This window comes from Lampetra fluviatilis, chromosome 82 (genome assembly GCF_964198595.1).
Source record: "Lampetra fluviatilis chromosome 82, kcLamFluv1.1, whole genome shotgun sequence".
Taxonomy (NCBI): domain Eukaryota; kingdom Metazoa; phylum Chordata; class Hyperoartia; order Petromyzontiformes; family Petromyzontidae; genus Lampetra; species Lampetra fluviatilis.
The window spans coordinates 442962-467070 of NC_136356.1; the positions used below are offsets into that span (position 1 = coordinate 442962).

General features: G+C 46.7%; 1 protein-coding gene across 1 annotated transcript in view; it reads left to right on the top strand.

The window, feature by feature from the left end:
• LOC144953753 (uncharacterized) overlaps nt 1-24109 on the top strand; it is a 102561-nt gene that overhangs the window by 63585 nt on the left and 14867 nt on the right. Inside the window, 2 exon segments of the mRNA XM_078884348.1 lie at nt 12243-12984; nt 22069-22533. Coding sequence (XP_078740474.1) covers nt 12243-12984; nt 22069-22533 — 1207 coding nt within the window.

The window sequence follows — 24109 nt, forward strand, 5'->3', positions numbered from 1 at the left end:
CGTGACTAACCCTGACCCTAATCTGTAATGCACATATAACCACCTCAACCCATAGCCTTGATTTAATTGAATGTTTGGCTTGCATGCCACAATGATTGTTATCATTTCAGTTGCTCTACTTTATTTATTTGAGTAAAGGGATTTTGGAAAGTAAATAAATCCCCCCAATGCTATCCTATGTTTGCCTATGTTTTTAGTACAATTATTGGATGTAGAAATTGCAAATGCTTTTGGGGGGCTCATTTCACGGTGGAAATATTTTTATTCAATTTGTAGCCTACAAATAGTGCAGTCAGAAAATGTAAAAACTGACGCAATGTCTTTTGGTTGCAGTGTTATTGACAAGCAAAATAAAGGCTTTTTAGTCATGTTTTCCTTCAGGTTTGACTTTTCCTATGGGAAAATGTATTGACAAATGGTCAACTTTGCACCTTATAACCTCGCAAAAAATCTATATTGAACGAGCATGGACTCGCCTAAATTACATGCAGGCTGCCGATAATCACCACACAGGCCGCAATCTAAACACGTGTTGACGCGCGATTTTAAACTTCATCTCTCTTGGGGATGTGTTACAGCCTCCTCCTCGCCTCATTACAATGAAAAACAATCTGAGGATTTTGCGCTTAAAATTGCTTAAATGTTTTGCTTACAAAAGCAAAGTTCTACGAGTCTAGCTATTACACTAACTCTAAACACAAGATAGGCCTCGTAACTTTGTGTTTGCAAAAACATTTCTACCGAATGAGCTGGTAACTCACCTTGAGGGGCTGGGAATCCACCTTGACGAGCTGGTAATCCATATGAACGAGCTGGTAATTCACATGAACGAGCTGGTAATCCACATGAACGAGCTGGTAATGCACATGCACGAGCTGGTAATCCACATGAACGAGCTGGTAATCCACATGAACGAGCTGGTAATGCACATGAATGAGCTGGTAATCCACATGGTCGAGCTGGTAATCCACATGAACGAGCTGGTAATGCACATGAACGAGCTGGTAATCCACATGGTCGAGCTGGTAATGCACATGAACGAGCTAGTAATGCACATGAACGAGCTGCTAATCCACATGGTCGAGCTGGTAATCCATATGAACGAGCTGGTAATTCACATGAACGAGCTGGTAATCCACATGAACGAGCTGGTAATCCACATGAACGAGCTGGTAATCCACAACACGAGCTGGTAATCCACATGGTCGAGGGCACGTGACCTGAAGCGGGGGTGCCGTCCTTGATACAGCAAGAGGCGGGGCCGGGGCAAAGGGATGAAGGGGGAGCGCGAGGGGGATTCGGGGCTCGTTCGGGGATCAAGAGAGGGAACAGACACGCAACATAGTGAGCAGCCTAGAACAATTTTTCGATTTAAAGCTTCCGTGACTGCAGGGATTCATCTTCTTGGTTCTTCCGGTAAAGTCACGTAGAAGTGAAGTAATAAAATAATAAAAATAAAACATAATAAAATAATTCTCACGATGTTTCGGCCACAACGCAAGCAGCCGTCCTCAGGTGAAGACTAGGTCTGTCGGGGAGACAGACCTAGTCTTCACCTGAGGGGAGACAGACAGACCTGAGGACGGCTGCTTGCGTTGTGGCCCAAACGTCGTGAGAATTATTACGTCTCCCCGACAGACCTAGTCTTCACCTGAGGACGGCTGCTTGCGTTGTGGCCGAAACGTCGTGAGAATTATTTTATTATGTTTTATTTTTATTATTTTATTACTTCCCTTCTACGTGACTTTACCGAAAGAACCAAGAAGATGAAAGCCTAGAACAAGTTAGCCACACTTAGCAACAGAAGCCGGTGTACATTGAATTGTTTCATAAACGCAATTCCTCCTACAACGGGGTGTGTGCGTGCCTCAGTCGACACAACGCATGTTTAAGTATGTTTTTCGTACAATTCTGGGGCGCAGAAATTGCAAATGCTTTGGAAATGTTTTTTGTCAAACCTCTGGACAATTTGTCGCCTACATATTCTGCAATCAGGAAATACAACTGGCTCTCTGTGTCTTTTGGTTGCAGTGCTATTGACAAGCAAAATAAGGGCTTTTTAGAAATGTTTTGCAACAATTAAGACTTTTTCCAATGGGAAATTGCATTGAACAATGGTCAACTTTGCACCTTCATAACCCCAAAAGCTAAACCTATCCCTAATTAAATTGTCGATTTTTTTCTCGAGAAAAAATATACAGTGAACGCTTCTATTCACGAACAACTTGGTTCACGAACAGAAAAGTTCATAAAAATATGCTCCGGTTCACAAACTCCGCTTCGGTTCACGAACAGGAGCCGCGGCCATTTTAATGCTATTTCCAGGCTGTCACATGGTCGTGACTTCCTGTAGGAAGATCGTGGAGAGAAGAAGAGACACAGAAAGAAGTACTGTGAGTACTGTGAAGACACTTTCAGTGACTTTTTGCTTTTTGGTGTGCTTTTTAGCACATACAGTACTGTACTGTACTACTGTACTGTACAATACTGTACTTACTGTACTGTATTGTACAGTTCACCCGTTGAGTGCTTACTGTACTGGACTCCCAATATGGCTCACAAGAAGCATGGTGGAAAGAAGAAAGTGCGGAGCAGCAATGAAGGTGACAAGAACAGCAATGCAGGTGACAATGTGCAAAGTGGAAATGCAAGTGACAATGTGCCAAGTGGAAATGCAAGTGACAATGTGCAAAGTGAAAATGCAGGTGACAAGAATGTGCAGCGCAAGCATGGTGGCAAAAATAAAGTGCAGAGCAGTAGTAAAGGTGACAGCAAGGTTGTGAAGAAAATAACCATTGAGCTGAAGAAGGAAATTGTAGAAAAGCATGACAGTGGTATTCGTGTGACTGATCTGGCCTTAGAGTACAAGATGGCAAAGTCAACAGAGGAAGAAAGGGAGGAGGTTAGCAGTGATGCCATGAAATCCATTATGCAAAAATGGAATGAGTGCCATGACTTTTTTGAAAAGCACCACCCCAACATAACTGTCACGAACAGAGTGTTAAATCTCATGAATGATAATGTGGTCTCTCATTTCCTGGAGGGTTATGCAGCGCAGGAAGAGACATTGACATTGGACAGATTTTTCAGCAAAACTGAGCCTGCAGCTAGGAGACAAAGGAGAGAGGAAACCCCTGAAGGAGATCCCCCTGATGTCCTTATGGAGGGGGGACTCTCCCTCCAAACAATAACCGCCTCCCACCCGCCTCCCACCTGCCTTCCTCAATGCCAAAAGTCATCTCAAGCAAGGTTAGTGTTCTCTCGTTATACATTACTATACTGTACAGTACTAATGTGTATTGTAATTTGTTTCATATTTATGTGCTTCAAAAACAAACAAAAAAGGTCAGAACGGATTAATCGGATTTACATTGAACCCTATGGGAAAATGTGCCTCGGTTCACGACCAATTCGGTTCGCGACCAGAGTCAGTTCACAAATTAACTTCGTGAACCGAGGTATCACTGTATTTGTATAATCACCAAATTTCATTTCATATATAGCATAGTATGACTAAAGGCATTGGAGGAATGAGCTTCTAATTAAAAAATTGCAAGTCAAAAATTTGGTTTAACACGTAGGCTTTCGCGACCAATGTTATTCATAATCAACGTTTTTGGGTTTAGATCGCGTTATTTATAAATGTGGCTATTTTTTGCAAAAAAACACGTAGTACCTTTAATTTTACAGTTTTTGCTTCATCCATCACGTAGTGAGACTAACGTCAATGGAGGAATTCAGAGTGGCAAGAATGTAACTACCTTGCCTGGTATACAGGAAGTCGTAAGTTGAACCCCGTCCCTCACAACTGCTGTATGTTCATAGTTTGCATGTTCTTCCCTCCACATGCATTTAGTGTATTTGACTGCTATGTCGATTTTTTCACCCAAAAAATATACATGTTAAATTGCCCAGTTTTTATTGTATATACAGCATTGTAAGACAATTCAATGGAGGAATTCACTTCTCATTGACCCCTAACCGTTTACCATAACCCTAACTAGGCTAACAGGGTACTGTATATGGATTATTTTGGGAGTCCCTATTCCATTTCCGGGAGCCCCACAACCACTTCCTTGGTGTTCACATTCCCGCATGAAGAATCGGAACTCCGAGATTTGGAATTGAGACTCCTGCTTTGGATTTAGGACTTCTTAGGGTTGCAAGTGAGATGCCTCAAATATGCCTTTAAACGCATCTCAGCGAGATGAGTTGAATCGTATATGGCGCGACTGTCGAGTAGAGTCGAAGGGCACACACCACTTGCTTGTGTGACTTGTGGAACCGTGGCGGCATTTTGCATTGAAGTCGATGATGGGTGTGATTGTTGCCGATTTGAAGCGCACTGTTTGAGAATGCAGTGCGTTTCACTATTTCAGCACCGATGTTCACCAAATATTCAATGGTCTAAATGTATGGGACAGCTTGGGATGTCAATGCAGTAGTTTGTTATTTGAAAATCCGTAAAGAAATAAAGCATTGCAGTGCAAATCGGCCGGATAGTTTCGTTTTTACACGCTTTCTTTTAACTCACTCTGTCTGTTGTTGTTGTCGTCGTTGTCGTATCCTCAAATCTTGTAACTCAATTTTAACCCACTTCCCAATGTGGTATCGACTGCAAACTTGGTATACTTATGTCAAACTAATGACAAATACTATATTCTATCATAATTTTTTATTTATTTTTAAACAATATTTTTTATATGTTATGTTTTGGCTTGGGTCTAATTGTCCACGGTCAACTGACATTGGCTGTAATTGGCCACGGTCCCTTACATTTTGGAAAGCTTCAGGGCCACTTCCTGGAGTCGTGGAGTTCTGTCATTACTCGTACATTTCATAAAAGCGTGTTTAAAAAAAAGTTGTTTTAAATATTATTTTTACCGCGCTTGACGTGTTACGTGTCCCCTCTGGTGGACAAGTGCAGTATCACAAGCAATCAATTCGTAGTTGTGAGTCGCTGGTGATGTGGCGTCCTGGCGTTTGTCCGAAGTACGGTTGGCTGCAATGAAGCCGTGAAGACACCACACAGTGCCACTGCTGCTGTTATCGTGCCGAGGCACTGCAGTTGTCATACTAACCCTTAACCCTAACCCCCTGAACTTGACCCTAACCCTAATGCCTAACCCTAACCCTGAACTCTAACCCTAATCCAACCATGACCCTAACCCTTAACATCGACCTGGACCCTAACTACCTTAACCCTAACCCCCAACCACTAACTCCTAGCCCTAACCCCTAACCACTAACCCTAACCCCTAATCCTAACCCTCACCCAAACCCTTACACAATTTTGTCCATAAACGGCATAGGCTAGTATGCCAATTTGCTTTATGGCAAAGAAGGTATGATGATTTTCTTGGCATACCTGAGGTGAAAATTTTATCGTGAAATTTTCAATTTTGTACGTAATACGTAGCATACTACAGCAAACACAATAGAGGAATGCACTTTTTGTTAAAAAATAAAGCTATGGAAATTTGGCTCATTTTGGAAAAAAAACTGTATAAGATAGTATGCTGATTTTCTTTTTGAGACGTGAAAATGTAATCGTGAAATGTCTCACTTTTAATGTAATATATAGCATACTAATGCTAAACATAAAGGAGGAATTAACTTTTCTTGGAAAATTAAGATGTGAAAATTTGGCTCATTTTATCAAATAAACTGCATAGGTTAGTATGCTGATATTTTTTAGAGATGTGAAAATGCAATCGTTAAATTTGTCACTTTTAATGTAATATATAGCATACTACGGCTAAATACAAAACAGGAATGAACTTTTGTTGAAAAATAAAGATGTAAAAATTTTGCTAATTTTGGCTAAAAACGGCATGAGTTAGTATACCAATTTTAATATTTACTTGAACATTTCATCGTGAAATGTCTGACTTTTAATCTACATATATCATACTAACCCTATCCCTAAACCCTAACCCCCCTGACCCTAACCCTTAACCGCTAACCCTAAACCAACCCAAACCCAACCCTCTTTTGTATTGACAAATTGTCAACTTTGCACCTTAACGTTTGTTCTGAAATATATTTCGGGAAATGATTGCGGGGGGGGGGGGGAGTTGACAATCACTGTCAGATTACACAAAATAAACGAAATCGATCGTAGGGAAGTATATTTGAAAAAACCTCGCAAAAACTCAATATTCAGAGCACGGACTCGCCTGAATTACATACAGGCTGCCGATAATCACCACGCAGGCAGCAATCTAAACACGTGTTGACGCACGATTTAAAACTTCATCCCTCTTGGGAACGTGTTACAGTCTCCTCCTCGCCTCATTACAATGAAAAACAATGAGAGGATTTTGCACTTAAATAGCTTAAATGTTACACTTAAAAAAGCGACGGTCTACGAATCTAGGCTATTACTAACTCTAAACACAAGACAGGCCGCGTAACTGTGTTTGACAAAAAAAATTCCACTGAATGAGCTGGCAACTCACCTTGAGGAGCTGGGAATCCACCTTGACGAGCTGGTAAGCCATATGGTCGAGCTGGTGATCCACCTTGAGGAGCTGCTAAGCCACATGGAGCAGCTGTGATCGGTAGTTGAAGACGAATTCAACGACGCCACAAGAACCACGCGTCCTCCACGCGGTGCCCAGCCGAGATGGCGCCCTGCGTGGGAATCCCCGCCCCGCCCCGCCCCGCCCCGCCCCGCCCCGCCCCGCCCCGCCCCGCCCCGCCCCGCCCCGCCCTCAACCTCCCCCCACGTGACGCCTCGCTCCGCACGCGCCTTCCCATCAATCATCCTCTAGCCGCCTGTCACGACTCTCGTTCACCACCTGGCCTCTACTGCTCGCTGCGCCCTCGTTCATTACATCGACAGTGCCACTTCCTTAATTATCTCTTCCCCTTTCTAATTTCTCTCAGCACCTGTGTTCTTCATATTAAAAAAATAGTAACTCCATGTAACGTGTATTTTTGTTATTCAATCTCCGACACTTCCATGTATGAAAATGAAAGTATGTTCCAAATACAAATCCACACCGTGAAAGCAATCGCCACCAAACTTGGCTGGTATTTAATTCGTGGTTACGTCTGCCATCTTGGTGGACATGTGCAGTACAGGCCAACACAGTTCGCCAGCAGTTGCCGCTGTCAGGCGTCACCCCGCGCGTTCCCGCAGTTGTGAGTTGCTGCTGCTGCTGCGTCCTGGCGTTAGTCCCAAGCGGGTTGGCTGCAATGAAGCCGTGAAGACGCCGCACAGCGCCACTGCTGCTGTCAACGCGCCAGGCGCTGCAGTGGTACCACGTGACCACACGGTGGCGCTACAGTACCATGTTGGTTACGTTGTTTAGCGAGTGTCCATGTTGGTTAGGTTATTTAGCGAGTGTCCATGTTGGTTAGGTCATTTAGCGAGTGTCCATGATGGTTAGGTTATTTAGCGAGTGTCCATGTTGGTTAGTATATTTAGCGAGTGTCCATGTTGGTTAGGTTATTTAGCGAGTGTCCATGATGGTTAGGTTATTTAGCGAGTGTCCATGTTGGTTAGGTTATTTAGCGAGTGTCCATAATGGTTAGGTTATTTAGCGAGTGTCCATGATGGTTAACTTATTTAGCGAGTGTCCATGTTGGTTAAGTTATTTAGCGAGTGTCCATGATGGTTAAGTTATTTAGCGAGTGTCCATGTTGGTTAAGTTATTTAGCGAGTGTCCATGATGGTTAGGTTATTTAGCGAGTGTCCATGTTGGTTAGGTTATTTTGCGAGTGTCCATGATGGTTAGGTTATTTAGCGAGTGTCCATGTTGGTTAGGTTATTTAGCGAGTGTCCATGATGGTTAGGTTATTTAGCGAGTGTCCATGATGGTTAGCTTATTTAGCGAGTGTCCATGTTGGTTAAGTTATTTTAGTGAGTGTCCATGTTGGTTAGTATATTTAGCGAGTGTCCATGTTGGTGTGTATGTTGAACTTCTTTCACACCGTACATAGCCAACCATGGTCATCGGAGGTGCCGGGGAGGGACACCAAACTAAGCACGAAAAGCAGTTCTAAAGAAAATATATTTTCAACCTAGATTTTAAAAATGCGTAGCTCCAGTGACTTCTTAATCTCGGAGGGAAGAACATTCCAGACGGCTGCAGAAGTGCATCTGAAAGCGTGCAATGCAGCGACCGTCTTTGTTCGATGACTAGCCAAAAGCTGCTACGAGGATGACCGGAGTTTGCGTGATGGTTGATGCTCTTTGATGATACCAGCAAGGTATTGGGGTTCACTTGTGGCCAGCGCTTTGTATGTAATGAGTGCAATCTTATACTGTATGAGTTCGGCAACAGGAAGCCAATGCAGTTCGGTGAGCACTGGACAGACATGGTCGGATTTTGCAGTACCCGTCATGACGCCAGTAAAATAATTTTGTACACGCATCAGCTTGGTAATGTTTTTGCCAGATGTCCCGGAGAGTAGTGAGTTGGAATAATCGAGCCCTAACCCTATCCCTAACCCTACCCCTAACGCCTAACCTTAAACCCTAACCCTAATTGCTAAGCCTAACTCTAACCCAATTATGTCCAAAAACTGCATAGGTTAGTATGCCTATTTGTTTTTTAGCCAAAAAATGTTATGTCAATTTAATTTTTAGGAAGTGAAAATGTCATCATGAAATATCAAACCTTTATAGTAATAATACAGCATACTAATGCTAATCAAAAAAGAGGAATTAACTTTTTCTTTGAAAAGTTTAGCTATGAAAATTCGCCCAATTTTGGCCAAAAATGGCATACGTGAGTGTGCCGATTTCTTTATGGGACCTGAAAATTTCATTGTGAAATTTCCCTCTTAATGTAATATATAGGCTACTCAGGCTAAACACAACCGAGGAATGTACGTTTGGTTTAAAAATACAGCTGTAAAAATGTGTCCAAATTTAGCCAAAAACGGCATAGTATGCCGATTTTCTTTTTTCACTTAAACATTTCATGGTGAAATTTCGCACTTTTTAACGCTATATATAGGATACTAAGGCTAAACACACGAGGATTGCACTTTTGTTGAAAAATAAAGCTGGAAAAATTTGGCCAATATTGGCCAAAAACGGGACGTGAACATTTCATCGTGAAATTTCCCACTTTTAATCTAATACATAGCATACTAAGGCTAAATACAATAGAGGAATGAACTATTGTCCAAAAATAAAGCTGTGAAAGTTGGGCTTATTTCGGCTAAAATTGGCACAGTATGCCGATTCATTTTTTTATATTCGAAAATTTAATGTATCAAATTCCCCACTTTTTTACGTAATATATAGGCTACTCAGGCTAAACACAACCAATAAATGCACTTTTTGTTTAAAAATAAAACTAGAAAAATTGGGACAATTTTGCCAGTAACGGCATAGGTTAGGTGGTGTTCACTCTAGACGCGTGGCGGTGTTCACTCTAGACGCGTGGTGGTGTTCACTCTAGACGCGTGGCGGTGTTCACTCTAGACGCGTGGTGGTGTTCACTCTAGACGCGTGGTGGTGTTCACTCTAGACACATGGCAGTGTTCACTCTAGATGCGTGGCGGTGTTCACTCTGGACGCGTGGCGGTGTTCACTCTAGACACGTGGTGGTGTTCACTCTAGACGCGTGGCGGTGTTCACTCTAGACGCGTGGTGGTGTTCACTCTAGACGCGTGGTGGTGTTCACTCTAGACGCGTGGTGGTGTTCACTCTAGACGTGTGGTGGTGTTCACTCTAGACGCGTGGCGGTGTTCATTCTAGACACGTGGCGGTGTTCACTCTAGATGCGTGGCGGTGTTCACTCTGGACGCGTGGTGGTGTTCACTCTAGACGCGTGGCGGTGTTCACTCTAGATGCGTGGCGGTGTTCACTCTGGACGCGTGGCGGTGTTCACTCTAGACGCGTGGCGGTGTTCACTCTGGACGCGTGGCGGTGTTCACTCTAGACACGTGGCGGTGTTCGCTCTAGACGCGTGGCGGTGTTCGCTCTAGACGTGTGGCGGTGTTCGCTCTAGACGTGTGGCGGTGTTCACTCTGGACACGTGGCGGTGTTCGCTCTAGACGCGTGGCGGTGTTCGCTCTAGACGTGTGGCGGTGTTCACTCTAGATGTGTGGCGGTGTTCACTCTGGACGCGTGGTGGTGTTCACTCTAGACGCGTGGCGGTGTTCACTCTAGACACGTGGCGGTGTTCGCTCTAGACGCGTGGCGGTGTTCGCTCTAGACGTGTGGCGGTGTTCGCTCTAGACGTGTGGCGGTGTTCACTCTGGACACGTGGCGGTGTTCGCTCTAGACGCGTGGCGGTGTTCGCTCTAGACGTGTGGCGGTGTTCACTCTAGATGTGTGTCGGTGTTCACTCTAGACGCGTGGCGGTGTTCACTCTAGACGCGTGGCGGTGTTCACTCTCTACATGTGGAGGGGAAACCCGGGGATCGGGAAGGAAATCCATGCGACCACGGGGAGAGAGAGAGACACGTAAACTACAAATATACAGCAGGCGTCAGGGTCGGGATCGAACCCACGACTTCCTGTATGCCAGGACAGGTAGTTAACATCTCACCACAGAGAGACACGCAGCCTCGGCTGTGTTGGTTGATCCTCAATTAATTACTTGGTGGAGTGAGGAAGCATTAATACTGAGCAGGTGAAGGTGGCAAGGCATGGGTCTGGACACACCACCACCTGTGAACCGTGACAGTGGTGGAGCCAGTGGGGGTGGGGTGGCACGTGCCCCCCCAACGATCCGATAGAAATCCCTAATTTCGATAGGATCATTGGGGTTTATTAGTAACTAGCTTCACTACCCGGCTTTGCCCGGGACTTGGATTCTTGTCTTGGATTAATTTAATATTCCCTCATAATTCACTGAAAAACCCTGAAAAAATTGATGCTTGCAAGAAGGAAGCCGAAACACTTCAATTTACCTAAATCGGATGTTTTCACTCAAGGAAATTCAACCTGAACCCACTGCTACGTCAGGTCGATTTTTGCCACTCGGGAAGGGAATGACGTGGCGTTCGCTTAGAAATTCCAGACAGCATAAGCTGTGAAAATTTCATGACGCCAGAGCTCAGCGTTGGAGAGTTTTTGCTGTTTCACACAAACAAACAGGTGTAAGTTCTGCTATATATTTAAGATGGCAGTTGTACCTGTTCTTCACACGGATTTGTATTGAAACTCCGAGAAGCCAATGACTTAATCGGCCAGGAGCGAAGCGCCACCTAAAATCTCCCGGCACGCTGTGAACAGCTGTAGAAGTACGGCGCGCGAAGAGCCATGTGGTAGGGGGGTAAGCATTGCAGAGCCCTTAGCTCAGGTGCGATGCGGGTTGATGCCACATACGTCATGGTCATTTCCCCCCCCCCCCCCCCAAAATACAAAAGTCTATTTTTCTTTCCTGAAGGCATCAACACATTCAGCGAGCGCGATGACGATCACACGCGTCGAATGAAAAGCAAGGGACAAGTCCTTTCTTACTAACAACTCCTTTCTCACTAACAACTCCTTACTTACTAACAACTCCTGTAATTTTTCATTGCTGGAGGGGTTTCCTCCCCCTACCTGAAAATCCTGGCTCCACCTCTGAGTGTGTGACAGTGTCAAGTTTGTATTTGCAGTAAAGTCTATTAACTCTATTGAGCACAGAGGTTATATCAAAACAGTAGTTTATTTTAGTTTTCCTCTGGAACTCTTTGTAAGAATGGAGTCAGGAAGTGATCACAGCAAACACGTGCAGCAGCTTAAGTCGGAACTGCTCATCCGAGCAATCAAGGACATCTGTGCCTGGCTTCACACCTCTAAATTGCGATTGAACATTAATTTATGCATTTGTGCATAACACAAATAGTATTATTTTCAACACCCATTGTTATGTCAGCTGAATTTAGCTTTCATAAACATTTATTTAGAAGCCAGACAGCTGAAATTGTGTGCTGAGTTTTAGGTTAACGTTCATTTTGAAGATACGAGGGCTTCCAGGCACGGTTATAACCATTTGCCCTCTCATTGTGTGCCATAACAGCCCATGTGATTAATTTGGGACACTTTTTTACTATATCATAAATATATGAATAACTATAGACGTGTAAGTCACGTGTGACTGTGTATATATGCATTCCTCTGTGCCTCGATACTGACGTGTAGATGGTGTGGATATTCTTTGTTTCTGTCTGCAGCTGTCGCTGCCTCTGCAGAATTGGTCTCATGGAGCAAAGGCACTCGGCGCAGCTCGGTGCAAAAAGGCATCAATGCGACCAGTGTGCATACAGCACGGATCGTCCTGAACATTTGACACGGCACCAGAGAACTCACACAGGAGAGAAACCCTTCAAGTGCAGTGTGTGTGGGAGGGCGTTTGCACAGTCATATGATCTTGTAACACACCAGAGAACTCACACAGGAGAGAAACCCTTCAAGTGCAGTGTGTGTGGGAGGGCGTTTGCACAGTCATATGATCTTGTAACACACCAGAGAACACACAAGGGAGAGAAACCCTTCAAGTGCAGTGTGTGTGGGAAGGCGTTTGCACAGTCATCTGCTCTTGTAGCACACCAGAGAACACACACGGGAGAGAAACCCTTCAAGTGCAGTGTGTGTGGGAAGGCGTTTGCACAGTCATCTGCTCTTGTGACACACAAGAGAACACACACGGGAGAGAAACCCATCAAGTGCAGTGTGTGTGGGAAGGCGTTTTCAGATTCATCTACTCTTGTAAAACACAAGAGAACACACATGGGAGAGAAACCCTGCAAGTGCAGTGTGTGTGGGAAGGTGTTTGCACGTTCATCTGCTCTTGTAGCACACCAGAGAACACACATGGGAGAGAAACCCTTCAAGTGCAGTGTGTGTGGGAAGGCATTTTCACAGTCATCTACTCTTGTAGCACACCAGAGAACACACACGGGAGAGAAACCCTTCAAGTGCAGTGTGTGTGGGAAGGCGTTTTCAGATTCATCTACTCTTGTTGTAGCACACAAGAGAACACACACGGGAGAGAAACCCTTCAAGTGCAGTGTGTGTGGGAAGGCGTTTGCATGGTCACCACATCTTCAAAGACACCAGAGAACACACAAGCATCAAAAGATCCACCAGGAGTGGAGTGTGAATTCAGCTTGTGAAAGTCAAAGTGCTGCAATGAGCCCATCCCTCATCAAACAAGAACCGGAAGAAAATCCCAGCTTGGACACTTTCAAAGAAATCAAGGTGAAATATGAAGAGGTGAAGGTGAAATGTGAAGAAGTGAAGGTAAAATGTGAATATGAAGATTCAACTCCCAAATCGGACCTTCACATCGATGGAGGCAACGTGAAGCAGGAGGAGAATTCTGACTGTGAGGCAGAGCGAGGCAACTCCCAGCAGTTTGTGGAAGTGGAGGTGTGGGTGGACTTCCTCCGAGACAATACAAAGTCAAATGGAGACCCGGGAGATGCGTAAGCCTTAGACCAGTGGTTCTTAACCTGGGTTCGATCGAGCCCCAGGGGTTCGGCGGAGGTTAAGACACACACCTGACTCATATGATTGTGCACCAGTAAAACATGTACTTATGTTTTGAATTTGAAAAAATATTTTATTTTTCCAATTAAGAAGGGTTCGGTGAATGCGCATATGAAACTGGTGGGGTTCAGTACCTCCAACAAGGTTAAGAACCACTGCCTTAGACGATGCCGCTCCAATAGATGCACCTTTATCACAGGCCTTTAATGACAAGAATGTGAAGTTGAACACTCAGTTCCTAGGTGCAACCTGCAGGGTAAGAGCGGCCAGTTTTTGTGGACCTGTGTGTTGGGGAGATCTCTAACCAGGAGCGAGAGCCAATAAGCTCCCAAGCATTCACTGTTATGAATTGCATTTATATGGTGCTTGCTTAATCGCCCCAGCAATTCGGAGTTTTGTATCGTATCTCGTCTCAAACACTCGAAGAGCATCCCCAAGTAGCAGCTGCCCCTGTGTGGCACAAGGTGGTGGCCCTGCACCGGCCTGCATGTGGACAAGAGCCTGTCAGTCGGGGGCGATGGTCGATGTGGCATCTCAGTTGTGGAGTTTGTAGGTAATGTTTAGAATTTTATAAATGTTGACTCAGACGCCAGCATGCAATGGCCTACTCGTTTTGAATGGTGCATATAGTATGTTGTACATACACTTAAGAAGATTTTTCGTATTTTTTTTATTAGCTTCTTGTTAATAGGATGTTACCTAATGCAGTGCAGTAATTCAATTTTGTTAACATGCCTGTCAATAATTTAGATTGAATACTTGTCTGATGTTTTAATTAGATAATTGTATTTCTTCATTAAAAGCTTATTCATTGAAAACGACATTTCGTGTGAATTTTCTCTTGTCGTGAATTAGATGGCCTTGCTGGGTGTGCGGTTCGATGCGGACTTTCATCTGATTGAGATCACGGGATCGAGAAAAGGTGACAGAGCTGGCCGTGCGAGAAGACCGCCGTCTGCAGATCGATTCCAACGTGATCGAACGTCTGTCCTTGAGCCTCCGTCGTTCATGCAGGGGGTGCGTAGGGTTATAGCGCCCTCTGCATGAAAACGACGGAAAGTGCAGCGTTCATCACAGATGAAGTTGTGCGCTTATATAAAAGAGTATCGCCAGTGGGTTTTCAAAGTACCTTCGTCTTGCAGAAATCAATTTCTCGTGAGCCCACCGCATTCAAACAATGCTCAGCTGAGCGGGGCGAGCCACAGTGGGGAGAGGGGGGGGGGTCTCTTCATCTTTGACACGTACCGTAGCTCGCGTGACTTCTGCCGCGACAATGTCTGGATGTTTTCGCCTGAGGACGACCGCTCGTGTTGCGATCGAAACGTGATTTATTTGTAGTGGTGATACGCGCTGGGGTGGGGATCGTGTGCCAGCGCGTAGTGATTGGCTGTGTGTGTTGGTGACGCGCGCTGATGGTGAGGGATCAGGGGTCAGCGCGGGGTCGGGGGTTATGTGGTAGTGATTGGCTGTGTGCCGGTGACGCGTGTGAGAGGGAGTGATCGTGTGGCAGCGCGGCGTGATTGGTTGTGTAGTGGTAATACGCGCTGGGGAAAACGGATCGTAGGAACAGCGTGTCGTGATTGGTCAACTAAGGAGCGATGCTCACGTCGAGGTCCGCATACGCTCCGTCTCCCGTGAGCGGGGACTATATAAGGGGATGCGCACAGGCGCACGGGGAGAGAGTAACCAGCGAAGACTGAAGACGGGGGATGAAGAGCTAGGGCCCTGCGGTACCTAGTCCCGCTGTCCTGTAGGGACCGGGACTCTGTGTGACCCAGCGGCGGAACCCTGGGACCCGGGGCCGAACGTCCGTGAGAGGGCCGGCTCGTGGGACTCAGAGGTTGTGGCCCACGCCCAAGCTGGGGTGGGCTGGTAGGCTCTACGGACGTTACGGGGCGGAGTGCAGTGTGTAGCCGGAGGAATAGTAACTACACGTGTCGAGTGAAGTGTGTGTAGTCCGAGAAATAGAGACCACTCGTTGTGTCGTGACAAGTCAAGATTTAATAAAAGTGTGTTACCCGTCAAGGAGTTTCCTGCCGTCATTCTAATACTTCATATTTATTATTATTTTACTTGTTCTACATACGTGACTTTACTGAAAGAGCCAAAGAGTATGAAAGACGTCTAGTCTGCTGATCTTGTTCATATCCGTGTACATCGATATCCCACATTGCTTACACTACACACAATGAAATAGAAACTAGAACGACTTCCGGGGATGGGCAAAGATCGAGGAAACTTTCAATGGATCGAGTTCAGTGTGTTCGATTCAACATCTCTGTCCGTCTGTCTCTCTGTTTGCCTCTGTGTGTCTCTCTGCCTGTGTCTCTCTGCCTGTCTCTGTCTATGTCGTCTCTGTGTCTCTGTGTTCCTCTTGTCTGTGTCTGTCCGCCTGTCTTGTCTGTCTGTGTCTGTCTATCAGCGTCTGTCCAACCGCAGTCAACGACTGTCAGTAGCAGCAGGCGCCCGTTCAACTCCCACGGCTACACGCCACTCAAACTTGCTCCCAACACACAAAGACAAAGACCCCCCCGTATAGCCTTAACAGACTGTAGGGGCAAGTGCTGTTAGCGAGCACCTATTAAGGGTGGGACGGCACACGAGGGGGTGGGTGGCCAGCACCACGCCCGGCCGCCTTTGTCTCCCCAGTGGCGATGTTGACACACCGCACCGGGTACTCGTTTGAGGCTAAGTCGACGTAGGGGAGGCTCAGGACCGGCTCAGAAAGTCGTCACTGGCGGTGTTGGCCACGAGCGGGAATGGAACTCGGCTGGTCGGTGCGGAGCGCAGCGCTCACCACGACACTGCCAACAACAACAAACTTGAACTCTGACCCCGCCCTCTGACGTCACCGCTCAGCGTGACCTCATCTGCGTCAAACGCCAGGGGGAGGTGTGCATCGCTATTGACGTCATGTCCCCCATCCCGACCACCGCGCTTTTGAGCGTGACGTCACCTCCGTTCGGCCGCTGCCGATATCTGTTCCAGTGCCAATCCTTATTTGGGCAAAGCTCCGCCCGGTGACTGGGGGCTCATTAACAAAATTTATTCGTGAAAGTCGCAGGTTGAGAGCCGCTCATTGTGGGAGGGGAGTGTCATCTTACACGCAAGTGACGTCATGTCACCTGCTGCCGCGTGACGTCACGAGGGACCAGGAAGTTGCCACTCGGCCCGTGCAATGAAATCCGAGGTGAGAAATTCTTATCGCGGTTGTGGTGATTGTGGTGGTGGTTGTTGTGGTGGTTGTTGTGGTGGTTGTTGTGGTGGTTGTTGTGGTGGTTGTTGTGGTGGTTGTTGTGGTGGTTGTTGTGGTGGTTGTTGTGGTGCTTGTTGTGGTGGTTGTTGTTGTTGTGTACCGAGGTAGAGCCTCGCTCTCTCTCTCGTAGGGATGTCAATTGAGTAGCAGTGAGCATGGAAGCGATGTCCACTTTGGAACTTTACAACGCGGGGCCTTGCCTCCTGCCCTCGCCTGGTCGCGTTTGCTTCAATTCGCTCGCTTAGTTTCATTTGTCTTGACCCGGATCGCCACTTTGTACCTTTGTTTAAATATTCTATACTAACACCGTTTTTTTTTTCATTTTTTACCAGGCCACGCCCGCTTGAGCTGCTGTACCGCTCTTGGTTTCAGAAGCGACCTGCCCACAACAACAATAACAACAAGGTGAGGCTCGTCAACAGCGTGGCGGTGTTCACTCTAGACGTGTGGCGGTGTTCACTCTAGACACGTGGTGGTGTTCACTCTAGACGCGTGGCGGTGTTCACTCTAGACACGTGGTGGTGTTCACTCTAGACGCGTGGCGGTGTTCACTCCAGACGCGTGGCGGTGTTCACTCTAGACACGTGGTGGTGTTCACTCTAGACGCGTGGCGGTGTTCACTCTAGACGCGTGGCGGTGTTCACTCTAGACGCGTGGCGGTGTTCACTCTAGACGCGTGGCGGTGTTCACTCTAGACACGTGGCGGTGTTCACTCTAGACACGTGGCGGTGTTCACTCTAGACACGTGGCGGTGTTCACTCTAGACGCGTGGCGGTGTTCACTCTAGACGCGTGGCGGTGTTCACTCTAGACGCGTGGTGGTGTTCACTCTAGACATGTGGTGGTGTTAACTCTAGACACGTGGTGGTGTTCACTCTAGACGCGTGGCGGTGTTCATTCTAGACGCGTGGCGGTGTTCACTCTAGACGCGTGGCGGTGTTCACTATAGACACGTGGAGGTGTTCACTATAGACACGTGGCGGTGTTCACTATAGACACGTGGCGGTGTTCACTATAGACGTGTGGCGGTGTTCACTATAGACACGTGGCGGTGTTCACTCTAGACGCGTGGTGGTGTTCACTCTAGACACGTGGCGGTGTTCACTCTAGACACGTGGAGGTGTTCACTATAGACGCGTGGCGGTGTTCACTCTAGACGCGTGGAGGTGTTCACTCTAGACGCGTGGCGGTGTTCACTCTAGACGCGTGGCGGTGTTCACTATAGACGCGTGGAGGTGTTCACTCTAGACGCGTGGCGGTGTTCACTATAGACACGTGGCGGTGTTCACTATAGACGCGTGGCGGTGTTCACTCTAGACGCGTGGCGGTGTTCACTATAGACACGTGGCGGTGTTCACTCTAGACGCGTGGCGGTGTTCACTATAGACACGTGGCGGTGTTCACTATAGACGCGTGGAGGTGTTCACTCTAGACGCGTGGAGGTGTTCACTATAGACACGTGGCGGTGTTCACTATAGACACGTGGCGGTGTTCACTCTAGACGCGTGGAGGTGTTCACTATAGACACGTGGTGGTGTTCACTATAGACGCGTGGAGGTGTTCACTATAGACGCGTGGTGGTGTTCACTATAGACGCGTGGAGGTGTTCACTATAGACACGTGGTGGTGTTCACTATAGACGCGTGGAGGTGTTCACTATAGACGCGTGGCGGTGTTCACTATAGACACGTGGCGGTGTTCACTCTAGACGCGTGGCGGTGTTAACTCTAGACACGTGGTGGTGTTCACTCTAGACGCGTGGAGGTGTTCATTCTAGACGCGTGGCGGTGTTCACTCTAGACGCGTGGCGGTGTTCACTATAGACACGTGGAGGTGTTCACTATAGACACGTGGCGGTGTTCACTATAGACACGTGGCGGTGTTCACTATAGACGTGTGGCGGTGTTCACTATAGACACGTGGCGGTGTTCACTCTAGACGCGTGGTGGTGTTCACTCTAGACACGTGGCGGTGTTCACTCTAGACACGTGGAGGTGTTCACTATAGACGCGTGGCGGTGTTCACTCTAGACGCGTGGAGGTGTTCACTCTAGACGCGTGGCGGTGTTCACTCTAGACGCGTGGCGGTGTTCACTATAGACGCGTGGAGGTGTTCACTCTAGACGCGTGGCGGTGTTCACTATAGACACGTGGCGGTGTTCACTATAGACGCGTGGCGGTGTTCACTCTAGACGCGTGGCGGTGTTCACTATAGACACGTGGCGGTGTTCACTCTAGACGCGTGGCGGTGTTCACTATAGACACGTGGCGGTGTTCACTATAGACGCGTGGAGGTGTTCACTCTAGACGCGTGGAGGTGTTCACTATAGACACGTGGCGGTGTTCACTATAGACACGTGGCGGTGTTCACTCTAGACGCGTGGAGGTGTTCACTATAGACACGTGGTGGTGTTCACTATAGACGCGTGGAGGTGTTCACTATAGACGCGTGGTGGTGTTCACTATAGACGCGTGGAGGTGTTCACTATAGACGCGTGGCGGTGTTCACTATAGACACGTGGCGGTGTTCACTATAGACGCGTGGAGGTGTTCGCTATAGACACGTGGAGGTGTTCACTATAGACGCGTGGCGGTGTTCACTATAGACACGTGGTGGTGTTCACTATAGACGCGTGGAGGTGTTCACTATAGACGCGTGGCGGTGTTCACTATAGACACGTGGCGGTGTTCACTCTAGACGCGTGGCGGTGTTCACTATAGACACGTGGCGGTGTTCACTATAGACGCGTGGAGGTGTTCACTCTAGACGCGTGGCGGTGTTCACTATAGACACGTGGAGGTGTTCACTATAGACGCGTGGAGGTGTTCACTCTAGACGCGTGGAGGTGTTCACTATAGACACGTGGCGGTGTTCACTATAGACGTGTGGCGGTGTTCACTCTAGACGTGTGGCGGTGTTCACTCTAGACGCGTGGCGGTGTTCACCTCTTGTTTTTATGTTTTGTCTTTCTTTGAAATTTTCACACTTAAATTCTAACTTAGCAATCTTTGAAATACGTAATCGACCAGGCTATGCGTTAATTGTGTGTTGACCGACTCTCTGTGTCGTTTTACATAACATTTCGATACTTTGCTGGGTTATTTAATTTTAGTGTGTTTCTTTCTCCCCCTAAGCCTGCTCACCCCTTTTTGTTGTCTCTAACCCCTCCCTCTCGCTGCCTCCGCCCCCCTCTGTCTATTTAAGGCCACCCCACAGAGATGATCACCCCTCTCTGTACTTGTGTTGCCCGCTGTGTGCATCTTGGTGATATATGTCTGCTTATATGTCTGTCTATAATTTTTTCTGGTTAGATTTTATGTCGCTATTTCATTATACCTGATGATGATTGCTTGTGTTGCAATCGAAACGTCGTATGCTATTATTTAATTTTTTTTTTTTTTTTTATACGTGACTTTACCGAAAGAACCAAAGAATAATTCCTGCAGTCACGAAAGCTCCAAGTTAAGATTGGTGTTCACTCTCTACATGTGGAGGGGAAACCCGGGGATCGGGAAGGAAATCCACGCGACCACGGGGAGAGAGAGAGAGACACGTAAACTACAAATATACAGCAGGCGTCAGGGTCGGGATCGAACCCACGACTTCCTGTATGCCAGGACAGGTAGTTAACATCTCACCACAGAGAGACACGCAGCCTCGGCTGTGTTGGTTGATCCTCAATGAATTACTTCGTGGAGTGAGGAAGCATTAATGCTGAGCAGGTGAAGGTGGCCAGGCGTGAGTCTGGACACACCACCACCTGTGAACCATGCTGCCAGTGTGTGACAGTGGTGGAGCCAGTGGGGGTAGGGTGGCACGTGCCCCCCCAACGATCCGATAGAAATCCGTAATTTCGATAGGATCATTGGGGTTTATTAGTAACTAGCTTCACTACCCGGCTTTGCCCGGGACTTGGATTCTTGTCTTGGATTAATTTAATATTCCCTCATAATTCAATGAAAAACCCTGAAAAAATTGATGCTTGCAAGAAAGAAGCCGAAACACTTCAATTTACCTAAATCGGATGTTTTCACTCAAGGAAATTCAACTCGAACCCACTGCTACGTCAGGTCGATTTTTGCCACTCGGGAAGGGAATGACGTGGCGCTCGCTTAGACATTCCAGACAGCATAAGCTGTGAAATTTCATGACGCCAGAGCTCAGCGTTGGAGAGTTTTTGCTGCTTCACACAAACAAACAGGTGTAAGTTCTGTTTTATATTTAAGATGGCAGTTGTACCCGTTGTTCGCACGGATTAGGATTGAAACTCCGAGAAGCCATTGACTTAATCGGCTAGGAGCGAAGCGCCACCTAAAATCTCCCGGCACGCTGTGAACAGCTGTAGAAGTATGGCGCGCGAAGAGCCATGTGGTTGGGGGGTAAGCATTGCAGAGCGCTTAGCTCAGGTGTGATGCGGGTTGACGCCACATACGTCATGGTCATTTCCCCCCCCCCCCCCCCCCCAAAATACAAAAGTTTATTTTTCTTTCCTGAAGGCATCAACACGTTCAGCGAGCGCGATGACGATCACACGCGTCGAATGAAAAGCAAGGGACAAGTCCTTTCTTACTAACAACTCCTTTCTCACTAACAACTCCTTACTTACTAACAACTCCTGTAATTTTTCATTGCTGGAGGGGTTTCCCCCCCTACCTGAAAATCCTGGCTCCACCTCTGAGTGTGTGACATTGTCAAGTTTGTATTTGCAGTAAAGTCTATTAACTCTATTGAGCACAGAGGTTATATCAAAACAGTAGTTTATTTTAGTTTTCCTCTGGAAGTCTTTGTAAGAATGGAGTCAGGAAGTGATCACAGCACACACGTGCAGCAGCTGAAGTCGGAACTGCTCATCCCAGCAATCAAGGACATCTGTGCCTGGCTTCACACCTCTAAGTTGCGATTGAACATTAAATGTATGCATTTGTGCATGACACAAATAGTATTATTTGCAACACCCTTTGCTATGTCAGCTGAATTTAGCTTTCATAAACATTTATTTAGAAGCCAGACAGCTGAAATTGTGTGCTGAGTTTTGGGTTAACGTTCATTTTGAAGATACGAGGGCTTCCAGGCATGTTTATGACCATTTGGCCTCTCATTGTGTGCCATAACAGCCCGTGTGATGAATTTGGGACACTTTTTTTTTACTATATCATAAATATATGAATAACTATAGACGTGTAAGTCACGTGTGACTGTGTATATGCATTCCTCTGTGCCTCGATACTGACGTGTAGATGGTGTGGATATTCTTCTTTTTCTGTCTGCAGCTGTCGCTGCCTCTGCGGAATTGGTCTGATGGAGCAAAGGCACTCGGCGCAGCTCGGTGCAATAAGGCATCAATGCGACCGGTGTGCATACAGCACGGATGGTCCTGCACATTTGACACGGCACCAGAGAACTCACACAGGAGAGAAACCCTTCAAGTGCAGTGTGTGTGGGAAGGCGTTTTCAGATTTATCTACTCTTGTAAAACACAAGAGAACACACACGGGAGAGAAACCCTTCAATTGCAGTGTGTGTGGGAAGGCATTTTCACAGTCATCTACTCTTGTAGCACACCAGAGAACACATACGGGAGAGAAACCCTTCAAGTGCAGTGTGTGTGGGAAGGCGTTTGCATGTTCATCTACTCTTGGAGCACACCAGAGAACACACACGGGAGAGAAACCCTTCAAGTGCAGTGTGTGTGGGAAAGCGTTTGCACGTTCAGCTCATCTTGTAAAACACCAGAGAACACACACGGGAGAAAAACCCTTCAAGTGCAGTTTGTGTGGGAAGGCGTTTGCACTTTCACCAAATCTTCAAAGACACCAGAGATCACGCAAGCATCAGAATATCCACAAAGAGTGGAGTCTGAAATCAGCTTGTGAAAGTCAAAGTGCCTCAAGGAGCCCATCCCTCATCAAACAAGAACCGGAAGAAAATCCCAGCTTGGACACTTTCAAAGAAATCAAGGTGAAATATGAAGAGGTGAAGGTGGAATGTGAAGATGAAGATTCCATTCCAAAATCGGACTTTCACATCGATGGAGACAACGTGAAGCAGGAGGAGAATTCTGACTGAGGCAGAGCGAGGCAACTCCCAGCAGTTTGTGGAAGTGGAGGTGTGGGTGGACTTCCTCCGAGACAATACAAAGTCAAATGGAGACCCGGGAGATGCGTAAGCCTTAGACCAGTGGTTCTTAACCTGGGTTCGATCGAACCCCAGGGGTGCAGTGAGTCAGTCTCAGGGGTTCGGCGGAGGTTAAGACACACACCTGACTCATGATTGTGCACCAGTAAAACATGTACCTATGTTTTGAATTTGAAAAAATAATTTTATTTTTCCATTTAAGAAGAGTTCTGTGAATGCGCATATGAAACTGGTGGGGTTCAGTACCTCCAACAAGGTTAAGAACCACTGCCTTAAACGATGCCGCTCCAATAGATGCACCTTTGTCACAGGCCTTTAATGACAATGACAAGAAATGACAAGAATGTGAAGTTGAACACTCAGTTCCGAGGTTCAACCTGCAGGGTAAGAGCGGCCAGTCTTTGTGGACCTGTGTGTTGGGTAGATCTCTAACCAGGAGCGAATGCCAATAAGCTCCCAAGCATTCACTATGTTATCATAATTGCATTTATATGGTGCTTGCTTAATTGCCTCGGCAACTCGGAGTTTTGCATCGTTTCTCGTCTCAAACACTCGAAGAGCATCCCCAAGTAGCAGCTGCCCCTGTGTGGCACAAGGTGGTGGCCCTGCACCGGCCTGCATGTGGACAAGAGCCTGTCAGTAGGGGGCGATGGTTGATGTGGCATCTCAGTTGTGGAGTTTGTAGGTAATGTTTAGAATTTGCTAAATTTTTACCCAGATGCCAGCATGCAATGGCCGACTCGTTTTGAATGGTGCATTAGTATGTGGTACATACACTGTTAAGCAGACGGTGCGGTTTTTTTAAATTAGCTTCTTGTTAATAGGATGTAACCTAATGCAGTATATTTCAGTGCAGTAATTCAATTTTGTTAATATGCCTGTCACGAATTTAAAATGAATACTTGTCTGATGGTGTGCGTACATGTAACCTTTTGTCTACAAGGGTCAAACATTGATTAAGTGATGTTAGGACAAAGTGTGTGTTTTGCAAGTAACCTATACAGATAACTCAGGTGAGGCTCATTGTTCTTGTGATACAGGTCAAAGGGTATTTTTGTGTTTTCAGGAAGCATCTCCCTCTGGAGAAACTCATTGTCTTTAAAATAGGGAGCACACTCGGATCATTCATCTGTTACAAGTCATACCACTTAACAGGTCCCTGCGGGGTGGGCTGGTAGGAACGAACAAATGAATGGCTATAATAAAATGAAATGGCGGGGGGTACGATACGAAGGGAGAGTTTGAGGCCTAGTTCTAGGCTTTAGGCCT